The sequence below is a fragment of the Semicossyphus pulcher genome, unplaced genomic scaffold (genome assembly GCF_022749685.1).
Source record: "Semicossyphus pulcher isolate SPU_LCO1_2020_fin unplaced genomic scaffold, fSemPul1.0.p SCAF_20, whole genome shotgun sequence".
Classification (NCBI taxonomy): Eukaryota; Metazoa; Chordata; class Actinopteri; order Labriformes; family Labridae; genus Semicossyphus; species Semicossyphus pulcher.
In genome coordinates this window covers 17,121,885-17,146,214 of record NW_027211694.1, presented here as the reverse complement: position 1 = coordinate 17,146,214, position 24,330 = coordinate 17,121,885, and the positions used below count along the sequence as shown (strand labels likewise).

General features: G+C 39.3%; 3 protein-coding genes across 5 annotated transcripts in view; 1 reads left to right on the top strand and 2 right to left on the bottom strand.

The window, feature by feature from the left end:
- Nucleotides 1-176: 176 nt before the first annotated feature.
- Nucleotides 177-1,481, bottom strand: lyrm5a (LYR motif containing 5a). Of its 2 annotated transcripts, none has more exons than XM_069671354.1 (3): nt 1,375-1,481; nt 1,063-1,135; nt 177-966 (listed from the first exon to the last, which is right to left on the bottom strand). In XM_069671354.1, the coding sequence occupies exons 2-3, from the start codon at nt 1,105-1,107 to the stop codon at nt 754-756; spliced, it is 258 nt and encodes an 85-aa protein (XP_069527455.1). In that variant the 5' UTR covers nt 1,108-1,135; nt 1,375-1,481; the 3' UTR covers nt 177-753. The 2 variants fall into 2 exon arrangements, with proteins under 2 accessions (XP_069527455.1, XP_069527453.1); XM_069671352.1 differs by having other exon boundaries at nt 1,402-1,481.
- A 49-nt stretch (nt 1,482-1,530) lies between these two features.
- Nucleotides 1,531-10,206, top strand: dnai7 (dynein axonemal intermediate chain 7). The gene is made up of 17 exons (XM_069671592.1): nt 1,531-1,588; nt 3,658-3,746; nt 4,984-5,068; nt 5,158-5,246; nt 5,327-5,431; nt 5,701-5,838; nt 6,646-6,780; nt 6,877-6,980; nt 7,203-7,361; nt 7,469-7,622; nt 7,704-7,794; nt 7,972-8,135; nt 8,232-8,391; nt 8,526-8,740; nt 8,840-8,998; nt 9,363-9,476; nt 9,599-10,206. Exons 1-17 carry the CDS (start codon nt 1,531-1,533, stop codon nt 9,872-9,874), a joined length of 2,295 nt encoding a protein of 764 aa, XP_069527693.1. The 3' UTR covers nt 9,875-10,206.
- Nucleotides 9,973-24,330, bottom strand: part of lrmp (lymphoid-restricted membrane protein) — a 33,085-nt gene continuing 18,727 nt past the window's right edge. Inside the window, exons 22-39 of one of the 2 annotated variants that reach the window (XM_069670721.1) lie at nt 23,218-23,392; nt 22,156-22,243; nt 19,292-19,338; nt 19,036-19,124; nt 18,708-18,898; nt 17,955-18,039; nt 17,720-17,774; nt 17,587-17,614; nt 17,160-17,300; nt 16,474-16,608; nt 15,766-15,913; nt 15,291-15,334; nt 15,086-15,154; nt 14,128-14,186; nt 13,794-13,892; nt 12,500-12,628; nt 11,088-11,242; nt 9,973-10,958 (exon numbers count right to left, since the gene is read on the bottom strand). In XM_069670721.1, coding sequence (XP_069526822.1) covers nt 10,816-10,958; nt 11,088-11,242; nt 12,500-12,628; nt 13,794-13,892; nt 14,128-14,186; nt 15,086-15,154; nt 15,291-15,334; nt 15,766-15,913; nt 16,474-16,608; nt 17,160-17,300; nt 17,587-17,614; nt 17,720-17,774; nt 17,955-18,039; nt 18,708-18,898; nt 19,036-19,124; nt 19,292-19,338; nt 22,156-22,243; nt 23,218-23,392 — 1,880 coding nt within the window. In that variant the 3' untranslated portion in view covers nt 9,973-10,815. Of the gene's footprint in view, nt 10,959-11,087; nt 11,243-11,843; nt 11,871-12,499; nt 12,629-13,793; nt 13,893-14,127; nt 14,187-15,085; nt 15,155-15,290; nt 15,335-15,765; nt 15,914-16,473; nt 16,609-17,159; nt 17,301-17,586; nt 17,615-17,719; nt 17,775-17,954; nt 18,040-18,707; nt 18,899-19,035; nt 19,125-19,291; nt 19,339-22,155; nt 22,244-23,217; nt 23,393-24,330 lie in introns of both variants that reach the window. The other variant, XM_069670722.1, reaches the window with a different exon arrangement.

Genomic DNA, 24,330 nt, shown 5'->3' with positions numbered 1-24,330 from the left:
ATCTCAAATCTCAATTGATCTCCATTCTGATATTTGCAATACATAAGACTGTTCAGTGTATACAAAAGAGCAATTTAAAAATGTATTAATCTTAAAATGTAATTTATTTAAACAAAAGGACACCATTATGGTTCATTTCAAACAAACAATGTAAATTAGTCAAATGGACAAAGAACCCTGCTTTGATTTTGTATTTATTACAATACAGGACATCACAGTTTTTAAATACTGTTCTTTTTCTTTCTCATAGTGCATTGACACATAGTCATTTACATTCATTCTTTCACAAATGTGACCATGTATATACAAATATATGCGACAGAATACAAAATACATTGTACAAATATGATTCGGTCAGTCGAATATTAACAGATCATTACAATCTGATATGAACAGCTTATTGCAAACTAATGGCGTAACAACTGAAGGACTATGATATAATATATAGTTGTTATTGTATGATGCTGACCTTTAAGGAAGAGCTTGTGTATACAGATATACAAAGCACATTCTGTAACCGTTTATTTAGCATCACTTCCTCGCACTTCTTAATCATCAAATTAGCATTTTCCAAGAAAGGCATGATTGAATATTTTTTGGATCCAGGCAACTGTTTGGAGCTGCAGTGTAAAATGTACTGCATCTCATTAACATGTTTCATACATTTTATAAAATACATATTAACATATTTACTGTACTTTCCTCACAGCCTGTACTACAATTCAGACTGATCCTTTTGAGTTGTCTGGGTGTTTATTCTTCTGGTTCATAATACCTCTTCTTCATGGCTCGATATTTCCTGAGGAAATAGAGAGCCTCCAGTTCCTTGATGACGAAGTCGCCACGAGCCACCAGCTTTTTGATCTTCTCAGGGTCCGTTACGTCTTTGTTCTTCATGAAAGCTGCCTTCAGGCGTTCCCTGAAGTATGCTGCTCCCTGGGGGTACTCACGGCCAAGATACAGCAACTGAGGAGGATAGGTAACACAGTAAAACCATGTGCAGCACAGGACAAAGCCGAGCTTTGTGTGAATTGGTGTGTGCCACTGACTTTTTCCACTTACAGTTTTGTATAGCTTTATAACCTCACCCCGTAAAGGGTTGGCCATGTCAGAAACAAGGTGGCCTTTTACAATTCTGAAAAGAAAAGAACATAAAAGAGACACTTGTGTTAACATGACAGCAAACATTTGGTGGGCGTAAGTAAAAGAAGACGGGAGCCAATAAAATAGAATTAGCCCCAAAGATGGAAGTGTTGTGACATCTACTCAGTGCAGTCTGTGATAAGATTGCTACATCTAGCTAGCTTGTTGGTTAGCATTGAGACACCTCATTTATCACATACACCACGGACATCCATATTACAATGCATTTACACATGTTGTTTTGCGGGGATAATTTACTCAAGCGGTGTGAGAATGAAGAAACGTCCCCTCTTCTTTGTCCTTCCGTTGACTACAGTGCACAGCTTCAGCTGTACACAGAGTCGTATGTCGTTTCGTTTTGTCGCAAATACAAACAGTTATCCACGCATGCGTCAAGGTTTCTACGGTCACTTGGGACGCCCGAGCGCTGCAGGGTTCAAGCATGGTGAGTTTTTACATTTTTCTGTCGTATAAACTGCCAGTGTTTTGTTATAAATATTGTTATATTTACATGCTTCAAATTGCATTTTTAAACGCGAACTTTCTAACTAATTGTCTCTAAATATAGTAGCACTTCAGATATCCCATTAACGTTTAGGAAAGTAAAATGGTGCATTTGGCTATACAAGTTTACAAGAATAGCCAACCTTTAACAGTGTTTTATTTTCTCAATGTTCTTGCCATATTGCTGGCGTATCCCTTGAATTCGTATGTTAACTGTCCTTTAACATTCTCTCTATGTGTTTCTCTAAGAAAAGGTATGAGCTAAAGTCAATCAGCACATTTATTATTAAATCAATCTGATTATTTTGGGCATGTAGTTGAAGATATATGCAGGCCGGCGAATCATCTCAAACCCACTTTATAGTCACTTTACCAACCCTTCTTCTCAGTACTTATATTTTCCAATTGCACATTCAGCTAGTAGTTAAGGGCCCACGTTAAGTACTGATATGTAATGTTTTGCTGGTTAAAAGTAATCCAAAAAAATGTAAATTTCAAAACAGACAACTCAGTGTTCATTGGTTTTTTTTTTGCTGAAAGGACCTAGAGCGCCAAGATGAGCTGAACGAACTGCGCCATCTACTGGAGGAGAATCATACTGCAGTAACCCAATGGAAAACGTGCTGTGGAGAAAGCCAAGGTGTGTTTCTGTCTTAAAAATATTTTTCTATTATAAAAATGCATCATATACATTTCTATATAGTAAATTGGCTCAAGTTGTAATGATCAGTTGACAAATTATGTATGGGTACTCAGCTGTTAATCATAACGCGGCTTAATGATATAATTTGGAATAATTATTTATTGATAAAGAAAATTGTTAGTTTAAGCTTAATATTAATGTTTGATAATGGACAAAGAATAAAAGGCAGGAAAAACTATTATTGTTTGTATGATTGAACAACAATCTTATGATTGTCCCACTGGCATAATACAAAATAGAGGAATAGCAATAATCCCTCCAACCTGTTTACTTTATCCATCCATCCTGTGGGTCCTAGGGTTTTATAATGTTTTTAGTGTTTTATTATTTTATTCTAGTTTATTTGTATGGATAAATTGACTTTTTAATGTTACATTGTCTTATTTATGTTTTGCATTTTTTTGCTATTTTGAGTCTTAACAATTTAATCCTACCTCCAGTGTTTCCTCATTATGAATTCTTGATAGCGTTTCCTGAGTTTCGTCAGTTCATGTTTTTATTGAGCTCTCTGTTTACAACATGTTTTTATTTATCCTTGTGCATGAATTGGGGAGTGGGGATGCTGACTGTTTTTTTATTTAGTTTTCATTTATTTTCTGTCTATGTAAAGCACTTTGCGCTTTTTGTAATGCAACACGCCAGCTCAGCCATAAGATTTGCATTTATGTTGCCTGTAATGCACAGGTTTTTTCTAAGCTGTCATAGACGTGTTAATTCAATAATATTTCAGTGTCAAGGTCATAACTGGTGGTGGGGCTGTACTGAGCTACATTATATTCTAAGGTGTTTCTAATACTCTGCCCCCCTCATGTATGTAAATACGGAGGACAAAAAATTTGAGACACATCTCAATATAATTTTGTTCAGTACAACACCACCTTTAACTATGGACTCAGTAATAAACATAATTGAATTTACATACTTCCGACTCTCAACAAAACAAAAGTCAACAAAAACTAAACTTCATAAAAGCAGAACCCATGGCAGTGCTGTTGTATTGAACTGCATTAGATTTTTCAGGTGTACCTAATGAAGTGGCCAGTGAGGGTATATTATATTTAAAACATAAAAATGTTTTTATTTTTTTAATATAGTATAGGGACTGAAGATGTACTATTTTCTATCACCAGGAATCTACTGCAAGATAACTGGAACACTCCTTCCTATCTGTACTTCAGTCTCATTGGAACAGTTACAGCTATCAGTGTGGGACTGGGCTGGACTGGTTAAGTATAATGGGTCCGGAAATCAGATCAGTTATTACATTTTTTTTCATTTTTTTAATTACCCTGTTTTTCTCCTTTCAGGAGGCTGGAAGACAAGGGTGGAATCGAGGCTTACATTATTGAAAGAAGACACAGTTTCCTATCACATCTTCAAGTTTTTCCGAGACAGAGTAAGTACTACAGCAGGGAAACAATAAGAAAAGCTGCAGACTGATTACATCTGCTGACTTTTGCTTTGTACTTATATAACTATAAGTAAAAGATAATATAAGATATAATAATATCATATTACAAATAAGAGAAACAACAGAACAGAATATGATTTTGCAACAGAAATCCGGTAAAACAAGTGATTTAAAAAAACAGACTCACTGCTAAAAGCTGCCTTTGCCTCCTGACGGTCGTACTGGTTCAAACACTGTAAACCTTTAATCAGGTCTTACTTTTCACGGAGTTATCCACGTTTATATGACTGAAACAACACGGTAAGAAAGCACCGGGCGATAGATGCGCTCTTTGTAGTCCATCATCGGTAGATTGTAGTTTTTACACGGCAGAACCACGTGGAACCAGTCACATCCGCCCAGTGTAAGTGCAGTTGTATTTTCCTTACTTCTTTTGAATTCTCTTTCTTTGACCTCATGGTGTTTTCCATCGAGCTCAAGGACATGTGGTTAGGAGAAGACACAGGAGGTAAATATTTGGACTTTTCGACCACAACCATTGTCCTTCCGCTGACAACAATGCACAGCTTCAGTCGTATGTTGTTTCGTTTTGTCGCAAATCGAAACAGATAACCACGCATGCGTGAAGGTTTCTATGGTTACTTGGACGCTCTAGCGATTCAGACATGGTGAGTTTTCTGTCGAATAAACTGCCAGTGTTTGGTTATAAATGCTGTGATATTTACATGCTTCAAACCGGATGGTTAAACGCTAACTTACTTCGTAACTAATTGTTTCTAAATATAGTAGGACTTCAAATATCCCACTAACGTTTAGGAAAGTAAAATGGTGCAGTGGGCTTTACTGGGTAGCTTTCAAGTTTGCAAGAATAGTCAACCCATAACAGTATTTTATTTTCTTAATTTTCTTGCCATTTTGCTGCCCTATTCCTTGAATTCGTATGTTGACTGTCCTTTAACCTTCTCTCTATGTTTTCTCCTGAGAATAATAGCCACCCAAGAAAAAAAAGGTATGAGCTAAAGTCAGTCAGCACATTTATAATGATATGAATGTGATTATTATAGGCATGTAGTTGAAGATATAAGCAGGCAGGCCTAGGCTTATTATCTCAAACCCACTTTACAGTCCTTCTTTTCGGTGCTTATACTTTCCAACTGCACATATAGCTAGTAGTTAAGTGTCCCTGTTAAGTACTGATATGTAATGTTTTGCTGGATAAAAGTCATCCAAAAAAGGACGGAAGCTAACTAAGGCACAAAAGGGAAAGCAGCAGCAAGAGGAGGAGGAGAGGAGGCTACAAGAGGAAGGTAAAGCAGATACATGTATGTTATTATCAATAAAAAAAATGTATACTTATTATAGACTCATACACTACATATTTGCTTTTGCCTTAAAGAGGAAGCAAGGCTGCAGGCAGAGAAAGAAGAGCAGGAAAGATCGGAAAGAGAGAGAAAGGAGAAGGACTTAGAAAAACTTGAGTTAAAGGTAAGTTAAATTCGGTCTCCAACAAACCTTATTGATGAAAACAGACGCCTTAGTGTTCATTGGTGTTTTTTTGCTGAAAGGACCTAGAGCGCAGAGAAGATGAGCTAAACGAACTGCGCCATCTACTGGAGGAGAATCATACTGCAGTTACCCAATGGAAAAAAGATGCTGTGGAGAAAGCCAAGGTGTGTTTCTGTCTTAAAAATATTTTACTATCATAAAAACAGTATCATATAAATGAAATAATAATTATAATTTAAAACGTTTTTGACCCATAATCAATCAGACACCATTATTGAACAGTCGATGGTTTTGTTAAAATAAAAACTAAATATCTTTTGTCCCCACCCGGACTAAATAAATTTGAAATAAGTTCATCAGCCATTCTTATCTTCCCTTCATTAATAGCAGATTTCTTTTTGCTTTTTTACCTCATCATGTTGTTTGCGTCTAGTGGGAAAAATACATGCGTTGTGATGGTACCCCAGACCCATCAATACAGCAGGATATCAACACATATATCAGCTTATGGAGAGATGACCCTCAGGTCGACATCACATCCGTACTCAAGCAGTGTTCCGTTACTCTACAGGTTTGTATTATACTGTTTATGTTTTGCATATATTTGATAAATATATGGTTACTCAGCTGTTTATCATAAAGTAGCTTAATCATATACATTTGGAATAGTTATTTATAAATAAAGAAAACTATTAGCTGAAGCTTGTGTGATGGTTGACCAAGAATAAAAAGGCAGGAAAAACCATCCAACATTGTTTGTATGATTGAACAACAGTCTTATGATTGTCCCTCTGGCATAATACAAAATATAGGAATAGAAAAAATCTGCTCACTCTATTACCTTTATAATTATTTAAATCCCCACTTTTATCATGTGCCAATTTGCTGGCTGGTTTAGCTCAGTTGGTATAGCCGGCGCCCTATAAACAGAGGCTACAGTCCTCAACGCACTGGATGCAGGATCGACTCCCAGTCTGTGATCATTTGGTGCCCACATTTTATTTTATTTTATTTTTTTTTTTCTCTCTCTCTCTCTCTCTCTCTCTCTCTCTCTCTCTCTCTCTCTCTCTCTCTCTCTCTCTCTCTCTCTCTCTCTCTCTCTCTCTCTCTCTCTCTCTCTCTCTCTCTCTCTCTCTCTCTCTCTCTCTCTCTCTCTCTCTCTCTCTCTCTCTCTCTCTCTCTATATATATAATATTCTACACCAACTGGGCTTTCAAAAAATTGTAAGTTCCAATATTTCCAGTGTAGTCATTGAATTTTCAATTCCTAATTATCACTTTAAAAGTGGCCGATCAGGAGTTTAGCCAAGTCCTAGCAAATTGTAATTTGCTTCGTTCTGTTACAAAATCTCTGAGCTCATAAATACTGTCTCTTTTAGCTGGTAGATGAGCTGGAAGGTCTGCTCAGAGATGTTACAGATCCACAGGAGAGCCAGAAGTACCAGGAGACGCTCATAAATTTGCAGGCGCTAATCCATTCTAAACACCAACTCACAACCGAGGAGATCCTCAAGGTACAGAAATCATAGTTATACTTGTATTTTGAAAGGTCCGAGGTGTGTTTTTGGAAGCATTCATGTTTTTTGTGTTGTGTGTCTTTCTTGACCTAGAGAGCCAGTGCAAACATCGACACTGAGACAGGCAACATGCAGACTGTGGTCAAAGATGACAACATCACGCTGTGTCTTTGGGCCAACCTCAAGAAGAACCCAAGGTTTGTGGGAGGAAACTTCTGCAATTAGATGATAAGTTAAATGTGACAATAGAGGAAATAGGAGGACTAGAGTTCATGGTGCAGTATATGACAAAGTAATATGTTCAAATTGTGAACATACCAGTCACAAAATACTTAATTTGTAAGAGCAGCCGCACATTCATGTTTAGCAGGAAGCAGATATATGTTCTATTTCTCTTTGTTTGTAACTGTTCCATTCAGGTTTAAAGGTTTAAACTTTGAAGAGGCAGGCCTTGGCTTTGAGCTTCCAAAACATCTGGCTGTGAGCAATATCGCTGTACGGATCCTCCACACACATTATGATCACTTGTCCTTACTGGCCAGGATGGCTCACCTGAGACTACACACACCAAGCCACAGGTACTTTTCGGATAATATTGTTACCACCACTTTAAGTATGATTACTTTTACAACAGTAATATGCCTGTATTACTAATCATGTTCATCTCTGTTGTGTTTTGTCCCAGGTCTCTTGCAGGTGGAGAGGAGGTTCCAGCAGACATAGATGTACCTGAGCAAGAGGAGACAAAAGAAGAGGAGGGGGTGAAGGAAAACGTTGAGACACAGCAGGAAAGAGAGGACGAGGAGGAGCAGTCCATCCAAGGGCTTGAAGAGAGGAAGGTAGTTGAAGGAATTAATTACTGGTTTTGGTTACAAACTTCAATGTGTAGTTTTAATCCTTCTTGTGTATGTGTCTCACAGAGTGTGGCCAGTTTTCAGTCAAGGATAAACAGTGCACAGTCTGCAGGAGACAGAGGGAGCCAGTTACAAACACAGATGGAGGCACTTGGTGGTAAGATGGGCAGCCTGACACTTCCTGATACTCAGCCCCATACCACAGGATTTAAAAAATACTGTTATTCAACAGCATTTTAACAATAGTTATTCTTAGACATGAAGAAGTAAATCATTTTTAGAGGAACTAATTTTCCACATTAGAATTAACCAGCTAATCTTTTTCTCTCTTCAGCTGAGGGGGACTTAATTTCTCCACTCATGCACCCAACACTGGTGAACCATGGTGTCCATGTGGTGGATTTAATGCAGTACACGCCTCTGGGTGGGGTCTTCTACTATGATGTGTTTCACCTCCCACCACAAGCCCGCCAGGTCAATGGCTGGGAAATAAGACAGGTAAATATAAAGGTGTTACAATTTTGTCTGCTTACACTAGACCCAGTAGCTAAAGTTGAACTCGTGCAAAACCCTCCTTGCTCACTTTTTTTTTAGGTGTTAGACAAAGGGCTACAGGTGTTCCCCTACCCTATGAAGAAATCTGACTTTGATGACAATGATGCTCTTACCTGCCCTCCTGTTGGTGTGTCTGTGACACTGCCTGACTCTGTCGTCTTCTTGGAAACTCCCCAAGTGGCTCGCTGGGATGCTGCAGGTAGGGTTTCAAAAAAGTCATGCTTTGTAATACTCTCTCCAGCAAATGTAGAAAAAAGGCTGACTTTTTTTTTAATTGACAGATCGGGTTAAACATTTTCAAGTCATTGACATTGAATTTTAATTTTAATTCAGGGAAGCAGTGGAGAATGGACGGCATCACTGATGTCTCTTATGAGGAGGCTGACACCAAGATCTCATTCAAGATGGACTCCTTCCAGGCCTTTGTGCTGATGCAGGAAACTTATGCCAACTTCCCCTTCCACAGCTGGGAGCTCAGGCCATTGGACCAAGACTCAGCTCTTTTCACAGTCAAGGGGGCACTCATCGACCTCAGTATCAGGATCCAGGTAACCGACTGAACAGTACTGTACACACACAACAGAAGAATAAAAAACGAGATGTTGCCTGACTGTGCCAATGTGTGTTTTCTCCTATTTGACTAACAGGGGAATCAGTGTATGTTGCAGTTAGAGAAAGAGAGAGGTCTCTCTCACCTTGAAGGGAAGTGGATGAGTGGCCCAGCTCTGCAGAAAGCCATGCTCAATGCAGGGATCAATGTGTTTGTGAATGAGTACACAGACAAATACGTCAGCACCAGCTGCAAGGTCTGTTTTTTTTTTACTTGCTGGATTTTTTGAAAAGTTAACACATCTCTAGTGTTGGACATCCATGTCTATACGAAATGTAATGGCAATCCTTCCAATGGTTTGTGGAATTTTAATGAAAACTACAAACGCTAACTTCACGTTAATGCTAGAAAGGATCTAATCAGTGTTGATAGTAAATAGTCAAATTGAAGTAAAAAAAATTAGTAAATTTTAAATATCTAAAGCTGAAAAGGGACCATTCTACAGAAAGTAACTTCCTTATATTTAGGTTTACTGCCATCACGGATTTGTGTATCATACGGTTACAGTCCCACCTTTCCCACTGTTATAAATGTTCTCTGTGGTTTCGCTCCCTCTTCAGGATCCACTCACAGAACATGCTGCATATGAACAGATGGCCGTCTTTGCCTCTGCCTGTGCTTTTTCATGGAGCAAGTGGAATGCCAAATGTGGAGCTGAGCATCTTGTCGTGCAGGTATCCATGACACATACTGTACCCACAGCCCATTTTATTAAGCATTTCATGCCTTTTCTCCTAATGGAGAATGGCCGTTTCCATTTCCTGTTTGTACTTTTTCTCTCTCTCTCCAATACCAGGTGTGTGAGTACCACGGCCCTACCCCTGTGCCTAAGGACTCATGGAGTCTCTACCTGCTGGGAGCTCAGCGGAGTCAGAAGCTGGAAATCACAGAGAATAGTGAGGCTTTCTCTCCAGACCATTACCCTGGCAGCGAGTTTCACTCCACTTTCATCCACATGCTCCAGGACAGCATGACCACTGATGGTATAACTAAGACCAGAGAATCCAATTATCTGTTTGTCGACACAGTCCAGAGCCTGCTCTGTGCTACCAGACCCCTGATGTTTTCATAACCTGAAGGTTAAGGAAACTTGAGGCTACAATTTAAACCAAATCAGAGATTTCAAACACTTAATTAGAAACATACATTTTGATTTACATAAGAACACACTTTGTATTGTAGAATCGGCTACTTTATTTGTGCAAAGTTTCACACATCTTCTTTGGAACATGTATAAAGTTGAAAACGTGACCACAGCAAGAACATAAAGAGAAAAATAAAAAACCCTTTGGTGTTAAAACTGTAACAATGGAGAATTATAACTTAACAAAAATAAACATATTGACATCCCCCCACTCAGAACTAACAAACTCATAAATATAAGATCTCGAATATTTAAAAACACTTAAAATGAACGTTTAATTACCAGTGTTTATAGACTTAAAAGGTATAAAATGTCCTCTACGACCAATAAGGACGTTACTTGAAAATTCCATTTAAAAGGCTGGCTGTCCCTTTTCAAGTGCATGAAATGTGTTTAAAAAGCCATGTGGCACATTCAGAGCCATTGTCCATGATGTTTGTCAATGGAAAACTGCACAGTGGCCCATGGTATGACTTAGTGGATCAGTGCTATCACTCAGATGAAGTTCTAAAACAATGTTGTGCCAGCTCTGATGACTGATCAAGCATGATTTGACAAGTTGTGTTGGGTAAGAGTAGGCAGTTACCAACTGCTTGTTGTCTTAAAACACAGACACACGCATACACACCAAACAGACTAACTATTTTAGCAAACGTGATGTGATGCATAAAATCCTCCATAGGGTTAACTATCCCGAGGCCTGTGCTGTCACTGCGGGTCCCGTTTTAGGAATCTTCAGGCACCAGTAAACATCCAACAGCCTCTGCTTAGGATTTGTACACTACTTGCTTCTTCACAAACCCAGTGCACCAATCACTTATGCAAAGGGCCGATGGCCAGTTAAACTTTTCCACCTCGGGTCTGAGGGGTTAGACGGGGGGTTGTCCATTGTGTCGGAGCCCTGCGTAAGGCCACAGCAGCTGCTGGATCGTCATCCAGGAATCCCCTGTCCCTACAGGGGCGGCATCTACAGCTGGCTGCATCACCAGGCTGGCCAGCAGTGCCAAGAGACCTGCAGGGGAAGCATGAATATTTACCAGTGTGTGGGAAATCTCTGAGCAGAGAGTAAATGATCTATTTCAACTATTTTCATCATCAAAATTTTTTTTTAAACTTCGTACAACTGACGAAACGATTGTACCTGCTAGCACCACCACCATTGCCAACCAAAGCCAGAGCCCCCTTCCACCTCTGGCTACTGCTGCTGCTGCGGCCGCCCGGGAAGAGGTCAGGCTGTTGGACAGAGACTGGGCCATTCCTGGGTCTGTAGACGTAGGGCTGGAGGAAGGGCTCGGACTGGGGTTGGGCAACAAAATAGAATCCAATATTAGAATGATTGAAAAAAGGTGCAAGAACAAAACAATGATCCAAGATGAAGCAGGAGATTAGATAAGTTACCAAAAATGACACAAAGGAGATTGAATAAGTCACCACAGAAGACTTCTTAGTATTACCGTGGGTCATTTGTGGTAACCAATGCAATGAGTGGCAGGCAATGAATTAGCTGAAGCTTGGTGCAATCTGAGGTTTGCTTCAATTAAGCGCATTTTACCACTCATTTTAAACAGGGCCAAGGAAGCAAAACTGTTCACATCATCTTCACCACCACGATGAACAAGCTGTCAGCAGCGCAGTAAATAGCAGTTGGCATGGAGGTGGATTTGAGCATTGACTGGTTAAGCAAAGGCAGCAGACAATTATGGCCTGGAATCTGTCAACAGTAGGAGTGCTGCTTCAAATCACTTTACAGTCAATATGAGAGTCAATGTGAGGTTGTAAGTGGCATGGCACTCCTGGCTGATAAATGCAGGCCCTTTGCATGCATTTATTGTTTTTTAGGACAGAGATAGAATCCAAAAGCACTTCCCACTTTGGACTGTCCTCCCTTCACACTTACAGCATTACAAACAGCTCATCCTGACTCCTGAGCAATGTGGAGGGAGGAAAAGAGTAAAAGACAGTTGAGAACCAATTACTCACTTGCCCCACAAAAATAAAGAAAATGGTCCAAGTGTAGTAGGTTGCATATAAAATGGTAAAGTGTCTGAACATGTTAGTGAGTGAAAGAAAAGTGAGCACAGTAAAGACGAGCTGGTCAGTTTGATGCTTTGTTAGCTGCACACTGCAAATCAGAAGTTGAGATCCATGCATTAAAGAAACCATAAAGCTTCTAAAATCACTTGTCACACTGATATACACTGATCTCAAGATGGTTAAAAATTGAAAGATATGCTTCATTTCTGGTGCTGACAATTAAAAGGCTCTGTCAACATGATTAAAAGCCGCTGAACCCCTGGAGCAAAGAAGAAGCTAGTCCAGCACAGACCCATACAATGAAAGAGTTTCATCACTTAGGAGGTTCCATATACTCACAGATGTTTTTGAATAATAGAACATGGTAAAAAGTGTTTAACATCAAAGATTCAATTTGCAGCTACTGGAACCTCAGTACAGCCAAATGATGAACTCTCCCGCTTTGCAGCTAGCCTCCTAGCTTTGCCGGCAGAAAGTGGTGCTGCAGTAGGCTAGTGGTGGGTATTCGGTTGGACTAACGTCTTGAGGGGCAGAATGAAGGAGGTGAGTTTGTTGCCCAGCTCACTGAGACTGGACCTCCTCCTCTCTGCCACCGGCTCCTCCTTCTGTTCTTCCTCCGACTGGCAGTCGGTGTTGTCGCAGGCCGTCCTGTCGGCATGCGTGGGTCAGGCATTCACAAACACACTGTTCAGTTGCACATTCAAATACAAGTATGGCTTCATAACCACACCGATTCTTTATGTGCACATGCAAACATGCACATTTCATGCATATACAGCCAGCAAATACTCACTGAATATTACCTGCCCCAAACAGAGATATATATATTTTAAGATACCTGTCAAAGCTTGTTTGAACTCATTTAATGCAGTACAAAAATGCATGCCAAGGAATGCAAATTACATGCTGCAATATAATACTCTAAAGATCCTATAAAGCAATTTCACAACCTTCAGATATTTGGAGAGTATTTCAATTGCTTTATGCATATTAGCTAAATATTATTTTTACTTGGCTGTTCAAATAAAGCAAATTCTACTGTCCTCGTCCAAACATTTGAAAGCCAAATGAATCCAAAATAAAACGTCCACACCTTCTCCGGATTAACATTTTACAAACACCAAAGGAAAAAAGTGTACTTGAAAATTTGGAAAGTATCACAACACAATGTAGGCTTCTGATAAACACTTCCCCGTGCCAGGAGGGACCAGATGCAGGAAGATGACTGCTGTGTTGTTTGATGTCATCATAACAAGGGTAACATGCTGTTTTGAGGTTTTTTTTTATAGGAGTCATTTTCCTTCACATCTGTAGTGTTAATGTCTTCATAGTCGGTCAGTGTACTTAAAACGTTAGCAATATGTTTCCTTTCTCCTGTTAGCAATATTTTCTTTTTTCATCATTTGTTATTTCATTGAACCAAATGGTATTTGAATTAGTGCTGAATTATGTTACACTGCTGCCTGACCTTAATCTGACAGTCCCAGAAAGAAACTAAATACTTTGCCTTATGCATTTTTGTTAGTGTGCACATTTATTGGGAAGGGAAAAAAGATCTCTTCCTCTGTATTACTCTGTACACTTTGCACCTATAAAAAGGCAAAAACTATTTCCACAGAACACTCTATGCAAAAAGATTTGAAAAAATGTAAACTGGCCTTAAGTTCCCAGTACTCTCCATTGTTACACTAGCAGTAATGATGTCACATCCATCACACATTTGTGCCACAGCTGCCATCTTTATGTATCTGGGTCTACTGTGAAAGGACTCGTCGCAGGCAGCGTGGTAACCCATCCTCTTGGCATGTCTTACCCCTTCATCATGAGTGAGGGCTCTTCAGTGTCAACCCAGGCCGCAGAGCTAACATAGCGCTTTAGTGGGGGGCGCGCCGAGCTCTTCCCTGCCACATTCCTGGAAACCACCGTTATCACACAGGAGCATAACAATAAAAACCCTCATGTCATGGTACAACAAGCCTCAATGGCTTGAGAAGGATAGCCACTATCCCCCCCCAACCAGAATTTCATCATCTCATTTTAATCTATGGGCACTCTTCCCTTCATATAGAGACTAAATCTTGTTTTACTTCACTTGACATAACACAATACGGGCAAATTTAACTCACATCACACATACTAACACCTACCATGGGGATCGCCTGGTCAGTCTCTCTGCCTCAGCCTCCGAGCCGTCTTGTGTTTTGGACTGTGGTGGGAAAATAAAACAATTTTACTTATAATCTAGTGAACACAATGTGAAAAAAATTATTTATTTTCATTCATTTTCTCTCATACTTAACTGGGATCAAATCTCTGCTCGTCTGAATGCATTTCTCACCAAAACATTTAAAACAGCACTAAAATCAACCTTTATATGTTACACATTTTTAGGCTAATTTTGGTGTAATTTATAGTTAAGCTATGATTTGACTATACTGATGCTTTGACCTGAACAGCAAGAAATCCTGAGAAAATGTCATATGACCCGCATATATGAATGTACACAGCTTCATTGAGATGGTTAAAAAGCAGATCTCTAAGCGAATATTTTCCGTTTTTGACAATATTTTTTGAACAATGATGTGAAAATCTGAAGGCTGTTCTTCATTTTGGCAATTAATGATACACTGTCATTACTAGTTACTAGTGCTGTCAGGCATAATTAAATTAATTACAGGCTTTGTAATTAATTAATTAATCGTGATTAATTGTTTATCAATGATCTTTTGTGGCAAGTATTGCAGGACAAGTAAGCGTTTCTAGATGATTATATTTTACTTCCACACTTTAAATGTATTCTTTTCTTCACTTTATTAAATCTTAATTCACAAAGTACTTTAATTTGATCACCTCGCTTCCCTTAAGTTAATTTTTTGTTTTTTATAAGGAATATTTTTTAACTTTCCAATCGACCTATGGATCAATCTGCACAGCAGGAGGATAACATTCTAGCTAAGCATGCTTGTGATAAACGATGATTGATAACCTAATGATTTAAGAGAGCAAAAAGCCCATTTATTAACTGTATAAAAAACAAAGTGCATGCTGCATGATGTTATCAGATCTTTGGTTGTTGGACAAAAGCAAAACCAGTGTTGTCCTTACCATGTCAAAGTGCATGTTGCCTCCACCGGAGCGAGGGATTGCTGCTATGCTGACCCTCCGGGCTGATGACTGTTGGGTGTGGCAAAGAAGAAATACATTTTAAAAAATGACTTCAAAACCACAAATAAACAACATCAAGTCAACATCAGTCCTGTGTGTGTGAGAATGATGAGATAATACAACATGTAACTGAGCTGCAGCTGACCTTGTAGTACTGAGATGTTGGCTGCTTCTTGACACGGAAGTCATCTGGAAAGAGGAAGAAAGTTTTATATGTGGTTTGTCTGTGCAATCAATGAGCAGTATATGCACACATTCATACCCTGATAGTATACACACACATGCATAAAGTGTGGTTGTATGATATATGTTTGTCACTTTATTGAGCTAGCATTATATGAATGTTCAACACAAATCACACCTGCAGAAAAGAACAAACCTGCAAATACATATTTTTCAATTTAATGCCTCATGTGGCTCAAGAGTTCTATTGTTGAGAAATTGTGGGAGAAAAAACCTTGAAGTATTTCTTGGAGTATAACTATTAGCACAGCTGTCAAATTCAAGATATTGAATGCTGTAACCAGTTATGTACTATCTATTCTATCTATTCTACTATCTATTTGGACAGCCTATAAATGTAACATATATATAAGCGACATGCATGTTTCATTCCCTACCTCTATCAGTTGATGATCCAAATGACCTCTCATTCTGCATGAGTGCTTCTCTCAACTCCAGGAGCTCAGCATGCTCTTTGGTGTACATCCTCCTTAGGTTCTCCACATGCTGGATCATCACCTCCACAGCCTTACCTATACGACTCTCCTGGAATATCAAAACAGAACACTTACATATTAAGAGTTGAAGTCCCAGGACAATCCAATTATTTCATTTAAGTTAATGCCGTCATCACACCACAAAACAGAGAAAACTAGGAATTCACAACAATATCAGTATGTCGTCTATATATCGGCCACTAAATATCAACATCAGCCACAAATAAACTAATAAGATGCTCTTCAGTGATGCTAATGCAGTGGAGCACTTGACTATGCAGAAGATCTAATTCTACTCACTTTACACTCCAATACAATAAATGGCAGTATGCCCCTTTAAACATGTTGTATAACAATAAATATGGCAAGTTTTACACGTTACCTTAGTTGAAGTAGTTTACTTTTGCCCAGTGAATGTTTACATTTAAAAAGGCAATGTTTTTAATGTCTGCATCTGCCTGTGGGCCATCACAATAAGCGTAAGCATAACGTATCAGCATTTAGCAAAAATGAGATGAACAACATTAAAAAAAAAAAACAATGATGTGCCGTCCTTTAAACACAAAAGTTGACAACACAGTCCCACCGCACACACACACATCAACTTACCTGGTGAATGGCTCCTAGCATCTCAGAGCGACTGGACACCCTGGTCATGGACTGGGTGAGAATATCCAGGTTCTTCTGGAGCCTCAGGATGATCTCCATGGACTGGTTGTCATCCTCACACAGAGGAGTCAAGGCCTGGGAGGAGAGAAGAGAAGAGAGTTGATGGGATACACCATGAAAGACAAATACAAAGAGAACAAAATACAGACTCTATATGTCATGAGAAATAAACTTATATTTACAGGTTAGTTCATTTATTGTTATTGATGATAGGTAATTGTCCATATTTTTGTATCGACAACAGAAAAACTAAACAAGAAGATACAACATCCACTCCTCTACTTTATTGTGATATTTGCAAAATCATATGGCTGTCAGCTTGCGTATTAACATGAAACATTTCTAGTCATTTGAACCTATCTGTATGTCAGGGGCAGCACAGTTAGCAACAGCACCGGTCTAAACTATGCTTAAAGGGTATCATAATAACCAGGCATCTCCTACACTCAATAGATGTGTAGTGCAATAGGTAGATAACAAAATGTTCCCACATGAAGACATCTTTTACCACAGAAAATAAAAGAGAAACATGCTGACAAAAATATAAAAAAAAGCAAAGGTGATTATTTTAATTGTCAGAAGCACCATCCACATAAGCTGCAAAGTAACAAACATGGGGACCTGACCTGCAGTAAGCCCTGGCAGCTGGACACCTCCCGGCGCACATTTTCTTCAGCCAGGTCACGTGACCTCTCCTCAAGCCGTAGTCTCTTCTCCAGGGTGAACATGTCGCACTTGAAGCCCAACGCCAGGCGCTGGAACTCTGTCTGAAAACACAAAAGACACTTGACTGACTTGAAGATGTTTGTACTCATTGCTGGACACATTCTGTATGTGGTATTATATGCAGCTATTTGCAGAAGAGATGGCCATATATAACATGTCCTTGTTTAAGAGTTTTTTTCCTAGGTAGGTAGCATTATTATGCTGGTTGAAAATTGACAACAAAAAAATACAGAAGCTAGTGCATTTCCCTTTACCAAACTCATATTTCAAGAGAATGTCATACTTTTGCATTTACAAAGAGACACATTAACTTATAGGTATACATACCTCAATCTCCTTGTCATTAGGGGACAGGCTGCGGATAAGGAGACAGCAATTAGGATTTTGTGAGTTTTATTAACTGTACATTATTATGAATTGAGGTGTTAAGATGTATTTCTATGATCATTTTCAGTCTTACCTGTTCTTGTCCTCTTTGGAGGTGTCACTTGTGTCAGAAATCACTGATGTCTCAGCTAGAAAGAGAAATGATAATCAAGTGTAATGGCCAGCAAATACCTGACCAAATGGTGCCATCATGGTTTAAGTTTACAAAGTTGTACAAGCACCCTTTTAAAAAATCAATTTTGTTTTGAAAAAAACGTGGTAAATAATATCCTGTTTATAGCAGTTTATAATTATGATATTACACTTACTTTCCTTCTCAGTAGCCAAGTTGGTCTCACTTTGGTTCTCCTGAACCTTGTGCTCCTTGGTAGCCTCCATGCTGCGTGACTGCTCCTGCAGGATTGGACAAAGATTACTGCTTCTCTCTGCTCCTTTTCTACCTTATGTTGTCTTTTTAACTGTGATCCCTTTGACATCCATTTTGCTCCCTCTCCTCCCTCACTCCCCACTCTCCCTCTCCTCAATAGCAGCTAGCAGAGTAGCTGGTTCTTGATTCTGAATAATCTGATTAGAAAAAGTAAAACTATGCACTCGTGTTTCCTTCTCTGTCACACGTGCACACAAACACACACTTGCACAGCAGGAAAGGCAGCATTGCATGATGAATGAAGGTACCGATGGCACAATCTCAACACTGACAAAAACATTAAATCCTGATGAATCCAGCTCCATTCAACATGATCTCATTAAACCCACTCTGAGGTTGTTTAAAGCTAGAACAGAATGTTACTTGAACATATCAAATTATCAACCCACACAAGAAAACTACTTGAACAATTAAACAAAAATGCATTATGAAATATATATCTGAATTAAAAGTGAACCAAAGCTTAATTGTACATTTGGAAAACATTATTTATGTGTATTAGGAAGGGTATTTTTACTCAATGACAACTTAGAACTGCTTTTTGGTTTGTAGTACACCAGCTGTAACTCCCATCAAAATCAATGTTACATCTGCTACACTTATCTACACAAAAGCGGAGTAGAGCAGGTCTTACCAGTTCCCTCTTATTTTTTCCACCAGAGGGGAGGGAGTCCTTTTTTGCTGAACTATCCTCTGATTGGCTGGGGTCAGAGGTCACGCTGCCCATGCCATTCCCCGATTGGCTGGCATGTGTGAAGGATGATCGTGACTGAGGAGAGCTGTCAGAGAAGGTGGTCGCTCCGCTGCTGGTGAGTTGGTCTGTCCCTGGAAGGAGGAGTTGGTGTGTGGGTGGACAAACTTACTCTTAGATGCATGAAGGCGTAAACAAACAGTCAGCCTAGAAATATCAGCGTCTTTCTTTTTTTCCTCAGAAACACAGATTTGAGAGTTTGTCTTCCTACCTTCCATGCTGGCTGTTACTGTTGGAACCTCGACTGTACTGTCCAGCACACTCTCCTCCTCTTCTAATAACACCGGTAGAAGACAGGTGCTGGAATTCACATAAAGGGCACGATGAAGAGATACTGTGGCATTTGCAAAAAGCAACTCTAAACCTTAATGTCACTTCAAAGTTAATGCCATGAAATAGCAAAACATTGTGAAAGAGTGAGAGTTTACAAGGTTTCCTAAGCTAACAGTTGACAGTCAGTCACTCACCTGTCCTCCGTTGCTGATCTGTCTACCGATTGGTCCTGGCTCAGACTCTGAGATGGGCAAAATAAAGGTAGGGAATGAGGTTGAGAGTGAGAGAAAGACTCAAGAAAATGGTGAATGATTAAAAGACACACATTAATTCACATACATGTAGCGTACCTGTCCCATGGCAGTCAAATGCTATCTAAGCTGTAAAGAGTGTTGAAGAGAAAGATCTCTGATTTCTTATATAATGTGGAGCTTCATGGAGTGCCCTGCAGCTCTGTGCGTGAGTGTGTGTGTGTGTGTGTGTGTGTGTGGCTGAGGGGAGTGCTAAGAGAACACATTAACACTGGCACAGTGTGAAGTAGTGGAGGCGGACCGTGTGCATACACAATCTTGTGGACACACACACAATGGAACAAGGTGAGTGCTCTGAGCAATGCAATGGGATATTGTGTAATGAGTGTGCATAATATCCGCTTTAAAAATGCTCAAAATAGGAGGGAGCTGCCTTACCAGTCCACTGAACACAAAACCTACTTTCATGTCATCTTACATCAAAAGAAACAGCAAAACAATCACATTAAAAACCAACACAATGTTTGTTATCATGACTGATCAGTGATCCTGGGTAGCTACATTCTAAAAGTGAAACCATTCAACCAGTTGTTCTGCCTGCACAACAACTCTTATGACAACATCCTTATATTTTAAGGCAGACACCAAATGTTTAACTGAAACTCAATAAAAATACTGAATGTTAAGTGTAACCACCCACATGGATCAGCCATAACATTATGACCACCTGCCTAATATTGTGTAGGTCCCCCTTTTGCCACCAAAACAGCCCTGACCCGTCGAGGCATGGACTCCACTAGACCTCTGAAGGTGTGCTGAGGTATCTGGCAACAAGACGTTAGCAGCAGATCCTGTAAGTCCTGTAAGATGCGAGGCCACTGCCATAAGGAAATATACGTAGGACCCAAGGCTTCCCACCAACATCACCCAAAGCATCACACAGCCTCCACCGGCTTGCCTTTTTCCCATAGTGCATCCTAGTGCCATGTCTTCCCCAGGTAAGCAAAGCGCATGCACTTGGTCATCCACATGATTTAAAAGAAAAGTGATTAATCAGACCAGGCCACCTTCTTCCATTGTTCCATGGTCCAGTTCTGGTGCTCACATAGGTGCTTTCAGCGATGGACAGGGGTCAGCATGGGCACCCTGACCGGCCTGCAGCTACAAGGCCCATGCTCAACAAACTGCCATGCACTGTGTGTTCTGACAACTTTCTTTCAGAACCAGTATTAACTTTTTCAGTGATTTGAGCTATTATAGCTCCCCACAAGCATCAATGAGCCTTGGCCGCCCATGACTTTGTTGCTGGTTCACTGGTTTATTATTCCTGCTTCCAACATATCTTGCTGCCTTACATATGCCACCCACTGACAGGTGCTGTTGTAACGAGATGATCAATGTTATTCACTTCACCTGTCAGTGGTCATAATGTTGTGGCTGATCTGTGTATATTCATCATTATGTCTAAGTGACAAAACTTTAAGTAAAAAAAAAAAGTCAAAAGTCAAAACCATAACATAGCCTAACATGCATTAATAAAATTTACTCCACCTTTTCTTTCAATGGGACAAACATCAGGTTATGCCATCTCATAGTCAATAATGTTTAAATACAATGATGAATAGAGGGACAATGCTGTTTTAAATATTTTTATACCACTACCACTAACCTATAACTGGGAAAATCTCCTATAGAAATGTTTTCCATTAACAAGTAAAAGTACTATTTTAATACATCCAATTATTCTGAAAATATAAAACTCTCTCTCTTGCTCTCTCTTTACTGTAAGATTAAACAAGTAGTTGATTCTTAATCATCAAAAACACCATGATTCATCCAAATACCTCTGTTGACCAGGCTTCTATAAGTGTAAAACTGCATTTTTCTATGACTTACTGAGCACACACACAAAGCATTCCTGGCTCCCCTCAGCCTCTCTCTCAGTAGGGAGGCAGTCAAACATGCAAACAGCGGGTAGGAGACTAAATAAAACACGCTGATCGATCTCTCGGCAGATCAGCACAACAAACTGTGGTGGAACAGCATCACAACACAAGTGATCCTTGGCTCGAACATAAAAACACTGCAACCCCATCTGAGGCTGGGCATAATTACTATGAAGCAATCCCATTATATAAACCATACATCAAAGCAACCTATTGTACATACTAATTGGTCCAGGGAGACAGAATATACATTGATGACACAGTCTGTCCAGGCCTTTGCTAATGGGCTTTGGAACATCACTATCACTTTCTTGATACAGTTTCTCTCTTTTTAAATAACCTGTTGTTGTCACATTTGGTCTGTCAATGTGCAGAAAACTAACTTACAGAATTAATTTCATTTATCAACAAAAAATAATAAAACATTTGTTCTTTCAGATTCTCAAAATGTACGTTTTTTTCTGTTTGGTGTACTTAGAACCTAGATTTTTGTGTTTATCAATCTCTCGATGAAATAACGATCTAAAGTGCTCTCTGAAATTATTATGTATGCAATTTTAAATTTTTTTTAGGATTGAAAAAACAAGACTTGGTTACTATTTTGTACTTGCATCCCTCTGAAACAGAGCTCAGGGAGGCGGATAGCCCATCTTATTAGTCATTCAAAGTTCAATTTATGATTCTCTGATTCACTGGGAATAATAAATCACACCCACTCTTACTCAGCTAAGACAAGGGGCAGACCAAAGGGAAAGAAATAGGGTCAAAAAGAGGAAGGGGAAGCAGCAACAAGCCTGTGCTGAAGAGAATAAAGAAGTTGCATTTCCTTATACATTAAAACACTTCCCCTCTGCTACTAACCTTAGTACGGCTCATGGCTTCAGTGCTCGAGTCAGCCCCGTCTTCTTTCGCTTCTTCTCCCCTGTGTTCCTCACTGGTCGGCTTGGTGCTAACCACAGGTGAAAGGTCAACAGTCAAGCAATATCCATATTATTAATCTTTATTAATCTTATTTATACATTGGTTACGCGTTTTGTCTATCTGATGAGACACCAATGTAGTATGAAACTGTGAGACAGATGAGGAACAGCCTTTGTCTCTTTGTAGGCTGACTGTGCCTATGCAAAGTATGGCTGCAGAGATGCTAATTTGGCTGCACACTCCTCCCACAGAGGAAAACACCCATTTGATTAGCAAATGTGGACCAAGTCATAGGGAAAGGACATAACTAAGTAAAACGATGACTTAAACAGTGACTACTGTGACTGTTGATAACACCTACCAACTTCAAGCCGTCCCTTCAGCAGGGAGTGTTTATTGTGCTATGAAAATTGATCAGGATGTTGAGTCAGGCTGGTGTTGTAATGTCAGTTTCCTGACTACAGAAGTGTCGGTTGTTTTACCCATTAGGAGGGATTTGTTAAGCTAAAAACACACCGGACTGGTGTGCCTGTGGATAAAGTTGTGTGTGATAGTTAACTTAAACTTCAAAAACAAAGACAGTTGCTTTGATGGTTGCATAAACCATTCTCGGTGTGCACTAAGAAAAGAAAAAAATATTTTTTTCAAAGAAAAACTGCTTAAGTTTTTATATTCTTTTGAAGTGAGTTAACAAACTGGTTTTGCATTATAACACATGATCTTTTCATTGGAGTGCAATCAACCCATTAATTGTATGGTTTAAGCAAACAAAACAGGGCTAGATAGTATTACACTTTGGCACCCCCTAAAGGTCGTACCAAAAAGGACACTGGCAAACAGCAATGCAAGAGGTTGTTTTTCATTTTTTTTAAATGCCTGCCAAAAGAAGATCACTAGATATGTAAATGCATTCGGTAATTCTTTTTTTTATAAATTTGTACTTTCATGAAGGACAATGCAGTCCAATTCTCTATCACATACTATATTCAAATCCTCATTTACCTTGTTATCTGGGTAACGGTCTCATCTGCTTGAGGTGATGTGCTGTCAGGAGGAACCATCTTGGCCTCAGGGGGAGTAGTACAACTGACCGTTTGGTCCTTTTCAGGTGAGCTGCTTAAATTTTGGTCTGAGCCGGAGGAGTGAGGCTCTGCGGTCTCAAGAACTTCTGCATCTGCTGAAACAAAAGAAAAATCTGGTGATTTTATAATTACATTTTCAGTAGCCCCTTTTACACAGCCTGTTCAAGACAGGAGTGTTACGCCCTGCTGCCTGTGTAAAAGTCACAAGGAGAAATTAAGTCATCCCGCTGCTGAGCCGGCAGAGGAGGTAGTTTCGGCGGATCCAGTCGAAGCAGATGGCTGTCAACATGAGTCTGGTTCTGCTTGAACTTTTTCCTTGCTAATGTGCTGAATGTTGCTAAGTGCTACTCATGGTGATTCATGTTGGGTCTCTCTTTAAATAACATAACAAAGAGTACGGTCTAGACCTGCTCTTTTTTTAAAGTGTCTTGAGATAACTTTGGTTATGATTTGGAGATATACAAATAAAATTTGATTGATTGATTAACAGGGGTGTAAACAGTGAAGCCAGCAGGACGGCACGGCACTATGTATGTGAAGCTTGCGCCGTTTGTTTACATGTTCTTTTGCTTCTGCAATGCCACAACACTTTGTAAAATCACACACTGGGATAGCTATATGACAGTTTTGTTGTTCTGTGTAAAAGTAAAAAAGGTGGAGTAACAGTGGAGGGTTGTTACAGCGCTGTTGCGGAATGTCTTTGTAGAAAGGGCTTATGTGAATTATCATCAATGTGTGATGGGCAAGGATTACTTGACTACTAAATTATTACAGTTTTACTTTACCGTAATGAAAATTAAGTCAGTATGCCCTGCATGTAATCAAATTACTAGGGATTGGTATCGTTAAGATTTTAAACGGTATTACTACTACTCGATCGATACTGTTTAACGATCCGGTACTTGTTATTTTTTAAGAGAAAAAAGATTAAAAACAGTATTAAGATTGCTTTATTTTATTTAAAATAATTATTCACAGCAAAAGAAACAGCAAAGTTTAGTAAAAATCACGATAATAGATCATTATTTGTGAT

What these genes read in the sequence shown, in the direction of transcription:
- dnai7 (XM_069671592.1), top strand. Translation starts at nt 1,531, where the DNA reads ATGCGTCAAGGTTTCTACGGTCACTTGGGACGCCCGAGCGCTGCAGGG. An exon ending in TCAAGTTTTTCCGAGACAGA is followed by an intron (nt 3,747 to 4,983) that starts GTAAGTACTACA and finishes GCTGGATAAAAG; the next exon opens with TCATCCAAAAAAGGACGGAA. An exon ending in CAACCGAGGAGATCCTCAAG is followed by an intron (nt 6,781 to 6,876) that starts GTACAGAAATCA and finishes TTCTTGACCTAG; the next exon opens with AGAGCCAGTGCAAACATCGA.
- lyrm5a (XM_069671354.1), bottom strand. Translation starts at nt 1,107, where the DNA reads ATGGCCAACCCTTTACGGGGTGAGGTTATAAAGCTATACAAAACT. An exon ending in TTATAAAGCTATACAAAACT is followed by an intron (nt 967 to 1,062) that starts GTAAGTGGAAAA and finishes TATCCTCCTCAG; the next exon opens with TTGCTGTATCTTGGCCGTGA.